At 39.0% G+C, this 16,694-nt stretch overlaps 1 protein-coding gene across 5 annotated transcripts; it reads left to right on the top strand.

Moving 5' to 3' along the window:
• The first annotated feature begins 9,083 nt into the window (after nucleotides 1-9,083).
• On the top strand, nucleotides 9,084-13,723 carry LOC109218158 (putative pentatricopeptide repeat-containing protein At5g43820). Of its 5 annotated transcripts, none has more exons than XM_019382499.1 (5): nucleotides 9,084-11,905; nucleotides 12,511-12,648; nucleotides 13,130-13,316; nucleotides 13,428-13,548; nucleotides 13,632-13,723. In XM_019382499.1, exon 1 carries the CDS (start codon nucleotides 9,235-9,237, stop codon nucleotides 10,888-10,890), a length of 1,656 nt encoding a protein of 551 aa, XP_019238044.1. In that variant the 5' UTR covers nucleotides 9,084-9,234; the 3' UTR covers nucleotides 10,891-11,905; nucleotides 12,511-12,648; nucleotides 13,130-13,316; nucleotides 13,428-13,548; nucleotides 13,632-13,723. The 5 variants fall into 5 exon arrangements, with proteins under 5 accessions (XP_019238044.1, XP_019238045.1, XP_019238043.1 ...); XM_019382500.1 differs by having other exon boundaries at nucleotides 9,084-11,909; XM_019382498.1 differs by having other exon boundaries at nucleotides 9,084-12,166.
• Nucleotides 13,724-16,694: the final 2,971 nt, after the last annotated feature.

The following is a 16,694-nucleotide window of genomic DNA, read 5'->3' as shown; positions in this document are numbered from 1 at the left end:
CAATAGTGAAAATGAGGGAACTCAGTCCAAATAATTCTCTCTTTTCAAAATGAACAGAATAAACCAGTTTTAGACATTTAACAGGTAAAATATGACTGATGATATGCTTTTAGCAAGTAAAGTGAGGAAAACAGTCAAAATGCCCCTAAAGGTTTCTACAGGTCGGCACAAGGCCCTAAACATGGCATACAACCCATAACACAGTATAAATATTCAAAATACGGGATAATATAATATTTCCAAACCAAACACGCGGCTTAATAGTCGCTACGGGACGGACCAAGTCACAATCCCCACCGGTGCACGCCCACACGCTCGTCACCTAGCATGTGCGTCACCGCGTTTATCAAAACAAGTCAAATACTGGGGTTTTTGTATCCTCAGTTCCAGATATACAATGGTTACTTACCTCAAACCGGTGAAAATACTACTCCGCGACGCCTTTGCCCCTCGAATCGGTCTCCACTCGCGTCGAATCTATCCAAAATCACAACGAGGACGTTAAAGTATGCTAAGGGGACGAAGCCCAAGCGAAAACAATCAAAATAATACCAAAATTCCGAAATTAGAAAAACCCGAGCCCCGGGCCCACTTCTCGAAACTCAGAAATTTTCACACCAACGGATTCCTTATCTCCCCGCGAGTTTGTACATATCAAGAATACCAAAATCGGAGTCCAAATGACCCCTCAAATTCTCATTTAAAGGCCTCTTAAACTCAAGCCCTAATCCTCCATTTTTATCCCCTTTAATCCTTTTAATTACAGCCTTAATTCATGAATTACTACCATAGAAATGTGTTTTTGGTCCAAAAATCCTTACCTTAACGAAGTCCCTTGATTTCTCTCTTCAGAATCGCCCAAAAAGCTCCAAAGTCGAAGTCAAAAATGGTGAAATAAGCCAAACTCGCGAAATGAAATAACATATATATTCTTCCCAGGCCTTTCCGCATCTGCGGTCCAAGGCCCCGCAGCTGCGGTACCGCATTTGCGGCCAAACAACCGGTTCTGCGGTTTTTCACTTATAGCCCAAAAATCGCATCTGCGATAGAACTTCCGCATCTGCGGCTTCGGAGAAGCAGCAATCTTGAACGCTTCTGCGGAAACTGCTCGCCAGCCCCAATTCCGCATCTGCGGCTTCCTTCCTCGCACTCCCAATTCCGCAGGTGCGGAAATACCAGAAGTAGAAAATCTGCAGCTTCCACAAACATCCAATTTCCCCGTTAACCATCCGAAATCACCCCGAGGCCCCCGGGACCTCAACCAAAAGCTCCAACATATCCTAATACCTTATTCAAACTTGTTCCAATCATCAAAACACTTCAAACAACACTAAATCAACCAAAACACATTGGATTCAAGCCTAAGTTTCTAAAAATCTTCCAAATTCTGCTTTTGATAAAAAACCCAACCAAACCACGTCCGAATAACCTAAAATTTTGCACACACATCCCAAATCCCATAACGAAGCTACTGCAACTCTCGAAATTCCATTCCGACCCCTATATCAAAATCTCGCCTACCAACCGGAAATCGCCAAAATATCAACTTCGCCAATTCAAGTCTAAATCTACTCCGGACCCCCAAAACCCATTCCGATCACACTCCTAAGCCATAAATCACCTCCCAAAGCTAACCGAACCATCGGAACTCACATCCGAGCCCTTTAACACATAAGTCAACATCCGGTTGACTTTTCCAACTTAAACTTCCTTAAAAGAGACTAAGTGTCTCAAGCTTCACCAAAACCATTCCGGATTCAATCCAACCAACCTGATACCACAAAACACGGATAACAAAGCATAAAGAAACAGAAATGGGGGAAACAGAGCGGTAACTCATGAGACGACCGACCGGGTCGTCACACATTCCTAGTAGCAGTGATGATTGAGAAGTTGCCTCCTTTGTGGAAGGACTTCAAAAACTACTTGAAACACAAACGCAAGGAGATGTCCCTTGAAGATCTCATTGTTCAGTTGAGAATCGAAGAGGACAACAAAGCTGCTGAAAAGAGAGGCCGTGGAAACTCAACAATAGTGGGAGCAAATATTGTTGAAGAGAACAAAAAGAGAAAGAAGGCTTCTGGACCGGAATACAACCCAAGCAAGAAGCGGTTCAGTGGAAATTGCTACGACTGTGGAAAAGCCGGACACAAATCTACGGAGTGTCGTGCTCCGAAGAAAGACAAGAAGAAGGGTCAAGGAAACATGGTTGAAAAGCATGATGATGTTGATGACCAATGTGCCATGCTTTCCGAATGCAACTTGGTGGGCAATCCTAAAGAGTGGTGGATTGACTCTGGAGCCACTAGCCATGTTTGTGCTGTTAGAGAAGCTTTTGCTACTTATGCTCCTGTTGGACCCGATGAGACGCTTTCTATGGGAAATGCTGCAAAGGCCAAGATTGAAGGATGTGGGAAGATATTTCTCAAAATGACTTCCGGCAAAGTGATGACTTTGAACAACGTCCTTCATGTTCCCGAGATTAGGAAAAATTTAGTCTCTGCTGGACTTCTTGTTAAGAATTTGTTTAAATGTGTTTTTGTTTCCGATAAGTTTGTAATAAGTAAGAACGAAATATTTGTAGGAAAAGGTTACCTCACTGAGGGCCTTTTCAAGCTGAATGTAATGGTTGTTGAAAATAATAATAAAATTTCAGCTTCGTCTTACTTACTTGAGTCAAATGAATTATGGCATATACGTTTGGGTCATGTTAATTATAAAACCTTGCGAAAAATGATTAATTTGGAAGTATTGCCTAAATTTGAATGCGACAAATCAAAATGTCAAATATGTGTGGAATCTAAGTATGTTAAACATCCTTATAAGTCAGTTGAAAGGAATTCAGATCCTTTAGACTTAATTCACACAGATATTTGCGATATGAAGTCAATACCATCTCGCGGTGGAAAGAAGTATTTCATAACTTTTATTGACGATAGTACTCGATATTGCTATGTTTACTTACTTAATAGTAAAGATGAAGCAATAGACACATTCAAGCAATACAAAAATGAAGTTGAAACGCAACTTAACAAGACAATCAAAATGATAAGAAGTGATAGGGGTGGTGAATATGAATCTCCTTTTGAACAAATATGTTTAGAATATGGAATTATTCATCAAACAATGACCCCCTTACACGCCCCAATCCAATGGGATTGCAAAAAGAAAGAATCGTTCATTAAAGGAGATAATGAACGCATTAGTGATAAATTCTGGTTTGCCACAGAACTTGTGGGGGGAAGCCGTTCTTACGGCTAGCCGAATACTAAATCGAGTACCCCATAGCAAAACACAATCCATTCCATATGAAAAATGGAAAGGAAGGAAGCCCAACTTGAATTATTTTAAAGTGTGGGGGTGTTTGGCAAAAATGCAAGTTCCTAAACCCAAAAGGGTAAAAATAGGACCGAAAACCGTTGATTGTGTTTTCATAGGATATGCGACTAATAGTACAGCATATCGATTTCTGGTTCATAAATCAAAAAATCCCGACATTCATAATAATACGGTTATAGAATCAGATAATGCTGAGTTCTTTGAAAATATATATCCGTATAAAAAGGAATGTGAGTCGATTGGTGAAGGATCTAAACGACCTCGGGAAGAAACAAAAGAAAGTACACTTAACCAGGAGGATCCAAGACGTAGTAAACGTCAAAGAACGTCTACTTCATTTGGACCAGATTTTGTGACTTTCTTATTGGAAAATGAACCTCAAACATTTAAAGATGCTATATCTTCTTCGGAATCATTGTTTTGGAAATAGGCAGTCAATAGTGAAATAGAATCCATACTGAACAACCATACATGGGAATTGGTTGATCTTCCTCCTGGAAATAAACCGTTGGGTTCTAAATGGATCTTTAAGAGGGAAATGAAAGATGATGGCACTATTGACAAATTTAAGGTAAGACTTGTGGTCAAAAGGTATAGACAACGAGAAGGTCTTGACTATTTCGATACATACTCTCCAGTTGCAAGAATTACGTCCATACGAACGTTAGTAGCGTTAACTGCAGTTTATGGTCTTGAAATTCATCAAATGCATGTTAAGACAGCCTTCTTAAATGGAGAGTTGGAGGAAAAAATTTACATGGAACAACTTGAAGGGTTTGTGGTTCCAGGTAAAGAAAAGAAGGTATGTAGACTTGTTAAGTCCCTTTACGGACTAAAATAAGCACCCAAACAATGGCATGCGAAATTTTACCAAACAATGTTATCAAATGGTTTTAAAATAAATGAATGTGATAAATGTGTGTACATTAAAAATGTTCCAAATCACATAGTCATTGTTTGCTTATATGTGGATGATATGCTGATAATGAGTAATGACATTGCCAACATAAATGCGACTAAGCGCATGCTAACTGGCAAGTTTGATATGAAAGACTTGGGAGTTGCTGATTTAATTCTGGGAATTAAGATCCATAAGACTTCTCAAGGTCTAGCATTGTCACAATCTCATTATATTAAGACAGTACTTGAAAAATTCAAGCACTTGGGCTTTAAAGTTGCAAAGACTCCAATTGACGTAATCTTGCATTAGCAAAGAACAAAGGCCAAAGCATATCACAATTGGATCATGCTCGTGTGTTGGGTTACTTAATGTACATCATGAATTGTACACGACCAGATATAGCTTGTGCTATAAGTAAACTGAGTCGATATACGAGCAATCCAGTTCAATCTCATTGGATGGCCATGAAACGAGTTTTGGGGTATTTAGTACATACCCAGGACTTTGCTTTGCATTACAATAAATATCCTGCGGTCATTGAGGGATACTGTGATGCAAATTGGATCACCGGATCAACTGATTCCAAGTCCACAAGTGGATATGTATTCACTATTGGTGGAGGAGCGGTATCTTGGAAGTCGTCCAAACAAACTTGTATTGCCCGCTCTACAATGGAGGCTGAATTCATAGCCTTAGATAAAGCCGGTGAAGAAGCTGAATGGCTCCGGAATTTCTTGGAAGATATTCCATTTTGTCCCAAACCGTTGGCACCAATATGCATACATTGTGATAGTCAAACGGCAATTGGAAGGGCTGTGAGCGTTATGTATAATGGTAAGTCTCTTCATAGAAGACGAAGACATAAAACCGTTAGACAATTACTCTCTAGAGGAATTATCACGATTGACTATGTAAAGTCAAGTGATAATGTGTCGGATCCACTTACAAAAGGCCTAACTAGAGAGGTAGTTGAGAAGTCATCAAGGGGAATGGGACTGTGGCCGAGAACAAGTCATAGTGGCGGTAACTCTACCTAGAAGACTGGAGATCCCAAGATCTAGGTTCAAGGAGATCAAACAAAGTTATTAATGACGGTTCAACATTGTCAACTAAACTTTTGGTCCATTCTCGTGATGAGACAATGTTCAGTACCAAGGATAAAACATTAAGGCTTTTTAATGATTTCGAAATTTGATACGGGGTATATCAAATAGTGTATCTACGGGATGACACGTTTAGGAATCACCTATGTAAGTGTGAAGTATTAGCCGCTTCAAGGAGAACTTTGTAAGGCCAATTCTCTACGCACTTATGAAACCAGGCAGTGTTCATGGCTGAAACGAACACAACAATGAGAACCAAAGACGGTTAAGGGTTGGTTGTGTGACTTGTGGTTGTCTAGGTATACACCAAAGTTCGACTGTTCAAACATATCAAATCTACCGATTGACCGAGTATATCCGACATAAGTTCACTACGGAAAGTTCAAAGGGAAACCTACTTATCCAGATGCAATTAATCCTTGCTTGCGAATCACACAGTTTTTCATGCATATTTCCATGATATAGCCATTCCCCATTCATGTGGGGGATTGTTGGGGTTTTATGTATTTAAGTATATTAAATACTTAAAAGAGGGTGAATGGGAAATGGAGGAAAATAAAAATTTTAAGTTCCTCCCCTTGGCAAAGGGACATTGTCCCATATTGGAAGAGGAAGAGGTTTTTTATGGGTATATAAGCAATTACTCTTCTTCTAGCTCTTAAAGAGTTGAGAAGAAGGCAAGCCTCGCACCGTCGCCGTCGTCGCTCGCTCGGCTCGGCTTCGGCTTCGGCTTCTACTTTGAATTTGGATTTAGTCAAATGATCGATCTATTGATTATTTTGGACCAAATTTATTTGTTAATAGTAATATATTAACAGAAATGTTATTAAATAATTATTTTAATAACAGAATATTAACCCTCTTCAATTTTCCCTCTTTATTGTTGAGTAAATAGCCATTTATGTTATGGCATTTATGCTGTGGCCGTTTTGCATAAACAACCATTCTGAAGAGTTTCACTTCTTCAGATTTCAGCCCATCTTTGGCTATAAATACAAGACTATTCTGCTCAGAATTTCCATACGATTTTCTGAGTTTCTCCTCCTTCTTCTGCATACTTTTAACATCAAACAAAGCAACAGTAAGCGTGATTTTGCTACCGAACTTTGTGTTTGCTGAAACATTGGGGTTTGAAGTACCACTACACCAGTGTGTAATTCGTTCTATCCTGGGAGGAAATAATCCATAACCTTGGGTACTAGGAGGGGATTAAATTCCTTAAGAAAATACTGTGAATTCAGTGGGCTCGTATTGATTTCTATCTCTTTACGTTTTCTGTTTATATATTATTCTGCTTTGTTTTTCCAGAATTAGTTTACAAATACAGTTTAATAACAGTAACATATAGTTAATTTTAGACTTTATTGTACACTATGACTAAAAAAGAACCTATAAATTGAAAATTGAATTGGAATAGAGATAATCGAATTGATTGTTGTTGGCATATTGCATGATGTCCATCGCTACACAAAGTAGTTCTATTTATACACATGAAGCCAACTGTTACTAAGCTCAAATCACCACATAATTGTGTTACTACACTCATCTCTAAGATTTAGGTACAACCGTTGATACTCTACCGCTTCAGTCCCTATTGCACGTTGGTTAACCATATTATCCATATGTTTCGAAGATTTGCTTGTCCCCTCTCTGTAGATTTTGGTGGTTACCCGTTGGTTACTTGCTTCCTTTTGAAAGTCTTACTATGGACTTCGGGTCAAGTCCTTAATCAGACTGGGTCTTCTGAATATGGCCTACCCTTAGTTGAAAATCCATTTAATTAGCAGACTTTAGTGAAATGATATTACATAGTCACTCTAAAGAGATGCTATACATGAATTAGCTAATGTTGCTTGAATTTTAGTTTTTTATCTTAATCTTTCGGGACATAAATATCTTAAATTGTCCTGAAATTAAGAATTTATTTTAGGATAAGATAAGTACTGACTAATTCTTAAATAACAACCCTAAGAATGGATGTTTGTGTACTTCTTTACACAAATAGCCGCCAGAGTTATTGTTTATTTTTTTAAATAGATTCTATATTGATTATACATGACATATATATATATACATACAAATTATTACAAATTGCCTGGCTATTTTAATTTAAGTAATTGAGTGGGCTACTATTAATTCTTCTCGAGACTTTAGCCCGTGTATAGGGGTGACAAAATGGTTAAAAGAAAACAGCTAACTATCCATATTATCCACTAAAAATTGGGTTGGATAATGAACTTTTTAAAAACAGGTCAAATATGGATAAGAAACATATTATCCATTTAGAAAATGGATAATCAATGAATAACTTATGGGTTTAACTTTTACATTTGTAAAACCTAAAATTAGGGGTTTCTCAAGTTTGGTAGACTAGGAATTCTCCCAAAAGTGATCATATTCATGAAGTGATGGATAGTATGGTTACCTATATTATCTGGCTAACCCTTTTTTATCCGTATTAAATATGAGTCGGTTAGATAATTTATCCGTTTTTTCATTATCCATTTTCGCCCTGTCCCATATCCGACCGACGCGCCCGTTTGCCGTAAAAATTGCACGGGGCGCCCTATTTGGTCGCCCCCATTTAACCTATATTTATTTTTTAAAAAGTTTTAACTTGTACCCACTTTTTAAACAACTTCAGCCCCCTTTCTCCTCCTCCTTCTCCTCCTTCGTTTTCTTCTTCTTCTTCTTCTTCTTCTTCTTCTTCTTCTTCTTCTTCTTCTTCTTCTTCTTCTTCTTCTTCCTCTTCTTCTTCTTTCTTCTGCTGCTGTTGGTGCTGCTATGAAACTTCAGTTCATGGGATGATTGCCATAAATATGTTTATCAGATTATTTAAAAATAAATTATAAATAATTACGTAAGTTAGTAGACAATAATTTGTGAATATTTCCACGTATGTAAGTTAGTAGACAATGATAATTCTGTTCTTTTCATGTTTATTGTTTCCAAAATTTATGATTTAGATACTGTTGGCAATCTGATTATTTATCTAGTATGTTAGAAAGCTTTTTCAAAAACTTCAGCTTATATAGTGCTGAAGTTTTTACAAATGAACTAAATAACTTCAGCATCTTCTGCTGAAGTTTTTGAAAAAACTTTATGACAAAACCAATAAATCCATGACAAAAAAACTTCAACTTTTAGTGCTGAAGTTTTTACAAATGAACTAAATAACTTCAGCATCTTTTGCTGAAGTTTTTGAAAAAGCTTATCCAGGACAAAAAAACTTCAGCTTATTTAGTGCTGAAGTTTTCTTATAAATGAACTAAATAACTTCAGCATCTTCTGCTGAAGTTTTTGAAAAGGCTTAAAGACAAAACTAATGAATCCAGGACAAAAAAACTTCAGCTTATTTAGTGCAATTACAAACAAAAACTTCAGCAAATAGAGAACAAAACTTCAGCTACTATGCTTAAGTTCAGCAATTACAAACAAAAACTTCAGCAAATAGAGAACAAAACTTCAGCTACTATGCTTAAGTTCAACAATTACAAACAAAAACTTCAGCACACTTGATTCAACACACTTGCTACTTCAGGCCCGTCTACTAGAATGCTGAAGTTTTGCGTGATTGCCTTTGCTACTTCAGCCCCGTATGCTGAAGTTACGCGAAAAAGTGGGTACGCTTGTAATTTTTTTTGCAAAGCGGGCACAAGTCAAAACGTGACCCAAAAAGCGGGTATAGATACAAATGGGGCCCTTTGCCACCCCTAGCTGTGTACATAGCAAGCCCAACCCCTTAACCGTCCCATTTTGGCGCTCAAATTGCAGTGAAACACTTTGGGCTCAAGTAGGAATCGACGAACCAAGACGACGTCATGTAACACAGCGTACCTGGTCTTCAAATCACTCGTAGAGGCAAAAATTCACAACCCATAAGGAATTACGATGCTTCTCGCAAGATTCCTAGCTTCCAGATCCACTTCTCTGAGTATTTCCTCATCAATTCCTACGTTTTATCACTCATTTTCATCACTACCAAATTCTCAATCACACGAAACATTCTCCAGAAATTTTGACGAATCTCTTGTTCTGAATCAGCTCTCCGACCTTTTACCCATCCGTCAGACCCCTTCAACCGAAAAGCCCTTTTCTACAGACTCCTCTGATCGGAATAATCACTTGGAAGAAGTTAGGGTTTTGGATGCGTTTTTACCTCCTGAAGATAAGTTACGGGGCATTTTCCTTCAGAAACTTCACGGAAAAACTGCAATCGACAAGGCACTGACATCCGTTGACGTGGAATTAACGGTTGATTTAGTTGCTAAAGTAGTAAACAGAGGGAATTTAGATGCTGCATCAATGGTAACATTTTTTAGTTGGGGTATCAAACAGCAAAAAATACCTATTAATAATGATACTTACTGTATAATTCTTAAAGCATTAGGCAGGAGAAAGTTTTTCGCGCACATGGTTGAAATGTTGGAGGATATGAGGAGTCGAGGTATAATCCCTAATTTAGACACACTTTACATTGTGGTTGATAGCTTTGTTCGAGCTCGACGCATTTCAAAGGCTATAGAGTTGTTTAGTGGATTAGAGGACTATGGGTTGAAATGTAATACCGAGACACTTAATGTTGTTTTACAGTGTTTATGTCGTAGATCACATGTAGGTGCTGCGAGTTCTTTGCTTGTGAAAACGAAAGCAAAAGTCTCATTTGATGTTTCGACATATAATATTGTCATTGGTGGGTGGTCGAGGTTTGGAAGAGTTAAGGAAGTTGAGAGGATCTTGAAAGAATTGGTGGATGATGGATTTGAGGCCAATAATTTGACTTATAGTTATGTTCTTGAATGTTTAGGGAGAGCTGGTCGAATTGATGAATCCGTTGAGATTTTTGAGGGGTTGGAGGAAAAAGGGTGTGTGCTTGATGCTGCAATCTACAATGCAATGATTTCGAATTTTATTTCACATGGTGAAATTGATGAATCTGTCAAATATTATGGGAGGATGTTAAATACGGGTTGTGAGCCAAATGCCGATACATATATGAAACTAATATCTGCTTTTCTCAAAGCTAGAAGAGTAGCCGATGCCATTGAAATGTTCGATGAAATGTTAAGCCGGGGGATGATTGTTACTACAGGGACTTTAACCTCTTTTCTTGAGCCTTTATGTAGCTATGGTCCCCCTCATGCAGCTTTGATGATTTATAAGAAGGCGAGACAAGCTGGATGTAGGATATCCTTGACTGCATATAAGTTGCTGCTTATGCGGCTTTCTAGGTTTGGGAAATGTGGTATGTTGTTAAATATCTGGAATGAGATGCAAGAAAGTGGTTATTCTTCTGATATGCAAGTTTATGAGTATGTCATCAATGGGCTTTGTAACATAGGGCAGCTTGAAAATGCTGTTCTGGTGATGGAGGAAGCTTTACAGAAAGGATTTTACCCTAGCAGGCTTATTTGTAGCAAATTAAATAACAAGCTACTAGCTTCAAATAAAATAGAGATTGCATACAAGCTTTTTCTAAAGATAAAAGTTGCACGTGGAAACCATAATTCGCAAACATACTGGCGTGCTAAAGGGTGGCATTTCTAATGCTTGGGAACTCAGCTGATTTATGCAACTGCTTCTAATTATCTGCTTTCAGAATGATGAACATAAGAATAATCAACCTTCACTGCCCTAAGCTGCCCCTGGTAATGAACTGAAGCTGCTCCTTTGTTTTCCTAATGGGTATCCACTGCCATGTATAGCAGGGTAAAATTTGAGAAATTATGTGAAGCAGCAGGGTCTGAAGTATTGTTTTGCATTATCATGGAGGGGGTAATATTTTAGAAATTTCTTGAAGCATCGGGGACTGAAGTATTACTCTTCTTTGCTGGAAGTTGTTCTGTGGAATCTATGGAAAAGTCATTCCAATCTGAGTCACATATTTATTTTTGACCTTTGAAGCGAGTGCTGCTAGTTGGAGTCAAATTGTGTAGCTGGTAATGAATGTATTCCAACTGCTGTGGCCATGAAAAGTCATTAAAAGAATTCTTTATCTTGTTTATTATGAACAAGCATTGTAGAAAAACGAGAATCATGACTCTGGTGCGTCCTTAACCATTAGTCTGGAACGTAACTGCCTTTAACCCCCAGGGAGGGGAGTCGTTTAATGAAATACAACTTGTAAAGAATTAGCCTTGTGACTCACTCAAATGATATGGTCTGACTGATCGGTGACAGATACTAGGTTATTCAGGAAATGAGATTCTTCAAAGCTACTGGGTAACTTCTCAGTACGCATTTCTGTTGGTAGTGATGTACTTCCATGTGATATGGGGGAAGGTCCGATATTGAGTGAGGATAAGGATGAAATGACTGCATTGCTGGGTGGGAAGTGGCAACTGAGAAGGTTGATACTATCGTGGGCGGATGGATGAAAAGGAAATTTCCCACCTTAAGAGTCATCCTTAAACCAGCTCCGAGCTCCTATTAGTTATCCGTAAGGGTACAGGAGAGTAGGGAATGATATATTTGGAATGTGAAATATCCACAAGTTTAAGGGTACAAGAGAGATGAGAGGAGGTTTCTCAGCCTATGCATTTATATCTGTGCTTTCACATCAGTAGGTGACACCCTGATGCTTTAGTTGTATAGAATATTTAGGTCATTTGAATGCTCAGAACTTGAATATACAAACAAAGTAAATCTTTAGGTCTATTAAAGTTTTTTATCCTCAAATTTATTTGTTCAGGTATTTTTTCCAGTTTTGGTTTACTTGGTTTAGCCCCTAACTGTGGTCTCCTTTACCAAAGCTGAAATGATTAAGGAAAAGTATCGACTTAGAAGGGCGTGACGCCGTCATCTAATACCAGAAGAAGCCTAAGTAAGAACTGATTTCAAAAGTTATACATATAACAATTATTATCAGGATAAAATGACTCAGTGGCCCAAAGTGATATGTGATGAGGCAAGAAGATATGAGGTCTCAATGTTGCATTCTGCATCTTAATCTTGTATAAAATTCAAAGAAAGGTGAGCCAAGGCTCTGGATTTTCAATAATATCCGTCATAAATACTGTACTCCTCTTAATGATTTAGCTTCTAAAAAAAGATAACCATTCTGCTATATCCAGCCTTTAGCCAATCATGCATTTATTGAACACAAGAAATTCTTTCGTGCTATCCATCTGTAGTCATATGAGACTGGTTTATTTTACTTTTTTGCAGCGGTGCAGCTCTTCCAACCAACACTCCTGGAATTCCATGCACTTTGATCCTCAAGGAAGAGCTGGTATATGTGGTGATTGGCTACTCGGCTCAAGTTTAGAAGCTGCAGCTATAAGTGGCATAGCTCTTGCTGATCATGTAATCCCTCTGAACTTCCTTGTTCTTACCGTCTCTTTCTTCTTATTGGCTTACTCTAATCAGATGTAGATCTAGGATTTTTTGAACATGGGTGCACCACTTAAAAAAGTTGGAAAGAAGTATTAAGTGAGAATCAATCCCCGTTCCCCGGGGTAAATAACCCAATATTCATCCAAGTGCACCATTCAATCTTTTGAGAGCATGGGTGCCAACAGATAATATTAGATTAATTCCAGAAAATATGTACATAAAATACCTAGTTTGACGGTGAGACCATGGGTTCACGTGTCCCATAATTAGGGCTATAAATCCGCCCGACTCTAATTATGATAAAGTAGAGATCAGAGGAATAATTGTTCTTGTTTGCTTCTTTTATGGGGTACTCGTATGACCGTGGAATTTAATATGATGTTTAAGGCTGAAAGGTAATTCCCAAGCTTGTTATATATTTCTGAATGCTGACTGTAGGGCCTTCCTACAGATTGCAAATTACTTCGAGCAAGGTGGACCTTGCTCATATGAGTTTGCCGTTGGTTTGCACGAGGAATATAAGCCACTTGGAGGACATGATATAGGGCAGTTCCCAGGAGTGGAATCTGTTGATCCGACCACGAAGGCCCCAGCTTTGACACTCACTACATGAATTAATCCTGAAACAACTTTTTTTTGTAAGTTCTTAAGCATTTGTAATCAGTACTTCATGTTAGTTTTTTCTTTTTAATGTAGATATCTTCTTCCCTCTGTACACATTTTAATGCTCATTCTTATTTCCTATGAAGGATGATTAGTTGGTAAAAGCAAGTGAACAAAATAAGACTCACTATCAGAACAAGCAATTTACAGTGCTGATTATCGGCATACTTGAGCTTATATCACTTTTGCTTAGCAGCTCCTGAAAAGGTACCAAATCTTCCACATACTGCTATCCTTCAAAATGATAACTTTAGAATTTCAAGTTGGAGATAACCTTTTTCTGCTTTCAGGTTCCAACTCGATACGATATAATTGAGGCCGAGTGGGATTTCCTAAACCTTCATCCTTGGTTGGAAAAGAAAACTACTCATAAGTCTGTCGTCCTTATCCTCGATCGGTATCTTCTTGTTCGGCTGCCCCCATTTGAAGATGACCTTGATGCCTTTCCACATCTTTACCATGAATTTGCCCTTCTTCTTATTTTTCTCTTTCTCCTTTTGGAAGTTTGCCTGAAGATCGACATGGGCCTTGGCCATATTGCCATATGCTGCCTCGAGCCTTCTAACAGAATCTGCTAACTTCTCATGAGACTCTGCTTGTTTTTTCTGGGCCTCCAGGTATGTCTTCATCTCTTCTTTAGTACAGTGCTCAGGCATAGACTGGGAGTGCGAGGGTCCACTTGGGAGTTGTGACACCGAAGTCACGAATGGAGACAAGTTGGGAATCAACATCCCAAATGGTCCCTCGGGCAGTGTTGCTTGTGAGGACTCTGGTCCGGCAACTGTGGTGATCTTCCTCTTCTTGCTTTTCACTGCACTACCTTCACCAGTTACTCTCAACGGATGAAAGGGTTTGTCGGCCGGTAACCAACGATTGGTGCTATGCACATCAACAGCTGTCCGCCGGCACAACTCTGTGATCAATGAAGGGAACATCAAGCCTAGACTATCTTGTAGCAAGTACTCTTTCAGCTCTTGAATGATATAATAACCGACATTCACATGAATGCCATCAAGTATGCATGCGATCATCAGGGCCCTGACATACGAAACATCAGAAACATTGCGACAAGGTGAGACTCTGTTACAGATGATGTAAAGCCACATCTTGGCTTCAACTGTGAAGTCAATGGATTTTAAACCCTTCATCTTGTTGGCCCACTTCCCTCTCTTGTCTGAGGGATAAAGTTTATATGCTAGCCACTCTTCTTTTGAGCATGTTTTCTCGTACAGGCTCAAGTGGATGGTCTGGAAGCCCAAAAACATCATTGATATGTTCAGGTCCAAATCTTATTGTTTTGCCCCTTATGATGAGTTGTGGGTCGTTGAAGCCCAATTTGAATACTTTGGTTGAGATGTATTTATTCCAATACATCCGCCATTGATCATGTACTGCACAAATTTAGAAGTCTTTGAGTATAGATTTGGATCATCGTACAAACTTCAACGACCCACAACTCATCATAAGGGGCAAAACAGTGAGATTTGGACCTGAGCAGATCAATGATGTTTTTGGGCTTCCGGACCACCCACTTGAGCAGGTACGAGAAAAAGATACATGCTCAAACGGAGAGTGGCTAGCATCTAAACTTTATCCCTTAGACAAGAGAGCGAAGTGGGCCAACAAGAGGAAGGGTTTAAAATCCATTGACTTCACAGCTGAGGCCAAGATGTGGCTTACATCATTTGTAACAGTCTCACCTTGTGGCGATGTTTCGTATGTCAGGGCCCTGCTGATTGCATGCTTACTCGATGGCATTCATGTGAATGTCGGTTATTATATCATTCCGGAGCTGAAAGAGTACTTGCTACAAGACAGTCCAGGCTTGATGTTCCCTTCATTGATCACAGAGTTGTGCCGGCGGGCAGATGTTGATGTGCATAACACCAATCGTTGGTTACCGGCCGACAAACCCTTTCATCCGTTGAGAGTAACTGGTGAAGGTAGTGCAGTGAAAAGAAAGAACAGGAAGATCACCATAGTTGCCGGACCAGAGTCCTCACAAGCGACACTGCCCGAGGGACCATTTGGGATGTTGATTCCCAACTTGTCTCCATTCGTGACTTCGGTGTCACAACTCCCGAGTGGACCCTCGCACTCCCAGTCTATGCCTGAGCACTCTACTAAAGAAGAGATGAAGACATACCTGGAGGCCCCAAAAAAAAAAACAGGCAGAGTCTCATGAGAAGTTAGCAGATTCTGTTAGCAGGCTCGAGGCAGCATATGGCCAAGGCTTACGTCGATCTTCAAACAGACTTCTCGGAGGAGAAAAATAAGAATAAGGGTAAATTCATGGTAAAGATGTGGAGAGGCAGCCGAACAAGAAGATACCGGTCGAGGACAAGGACGCCAGTGAGGAGCTGGCTGCTCCCTAGAAGCAGATTTTCAATCGCAGGTGCGATCCCAGTGGAGCTTTGGCAATTCTGCAAATGCGGCTACCCTCTCGCAGATGCGGACAGAATTACGCAGATGCGAAATCGAAATCACTGATTGCATTTGCACTACTTCAACTCTTTTTTGCTCAATTCCACTTCATTTGATTTCAACTCTCTTCAAGACTCATTGTGCTTGAAATACTAGCAATGTGCAACATAAATTACGGCATCTTACAATTAAATGATACAAGACTAAAATAAATGTTAAAATCACCACTCATCAAAGTCGAACCCTGATGATACTTTGAATCTTCGTTTGGTGAGCAAGTTTATTAGAACCTTGAACTATGAATCCCACAATCTCAGGAAGAAGCTTTTGTAGCTTGAATATGCAGTGTGTTGTAGTGTACGAGAACTCTGAGTACATATAGATGGTTTGGTAGGACCCCGAAAAGATGATGATGTAGGTAGTTTTTGCCGAAGGAAATTATTCTTGACAGTTCTGTGTTTTGGGCATAAAATGACTGCCATTGTTATGAAGTTTGTTAATGAAAATAGAGTGTTCTCGAGTTTGATGCTGAAAGTACCATTTCTTGTAAAAGGAGTACCTGAAATAACACGAGAAAGCCAGACTTACATCAAGCAAAGAAAGGTACTTTTTTCTGGATGGTTGCAACTTGCAACAACGAGCATCAAACTAACAAGACCCCGTGCTTCCAACTATTTAAGGAGCGAACGTATTATAAACTTTCTGATGGATAGCTTCATTATCACATATCAACCTCTGTAAAGCATAGCCTCCAAATCTTCTACATTAGCATCACTTTTCATGTATTCTAAAACAAATTGCCTGTACTGCACATGTTATCTCGAAAAGATCTTATCTCATTTGCTTGTCTACTAATTAAACTAGTAGTCGTTCCCGCGCATCAGTCAATATTAAATAAACTTTTTTTTTAAAAAAAAGTTTCTTTTTTT

The sequence above is a fragment of the Nicotiana attenuata genome, unplaced genomic scaffold (genome assembly GCF_001879085.1).
Source record: "Nicotiana attenuata strain UT unplaced genomic scaffold, NIATTr2, whole genome shotgun sequence".
Classification (NCBI taxonomy): Eukaryota; Viridiplantae; Streptophyta; class Magnoliopsida; order Solanales; family Solanaceae; genus Nicotiana; species Nicotiana attenuata.
The sequence above is the reverse complement of the archived record's forward strand: the minus strand, read 5'-3'. Positions and strand labels throughout refer to the sequence as shown.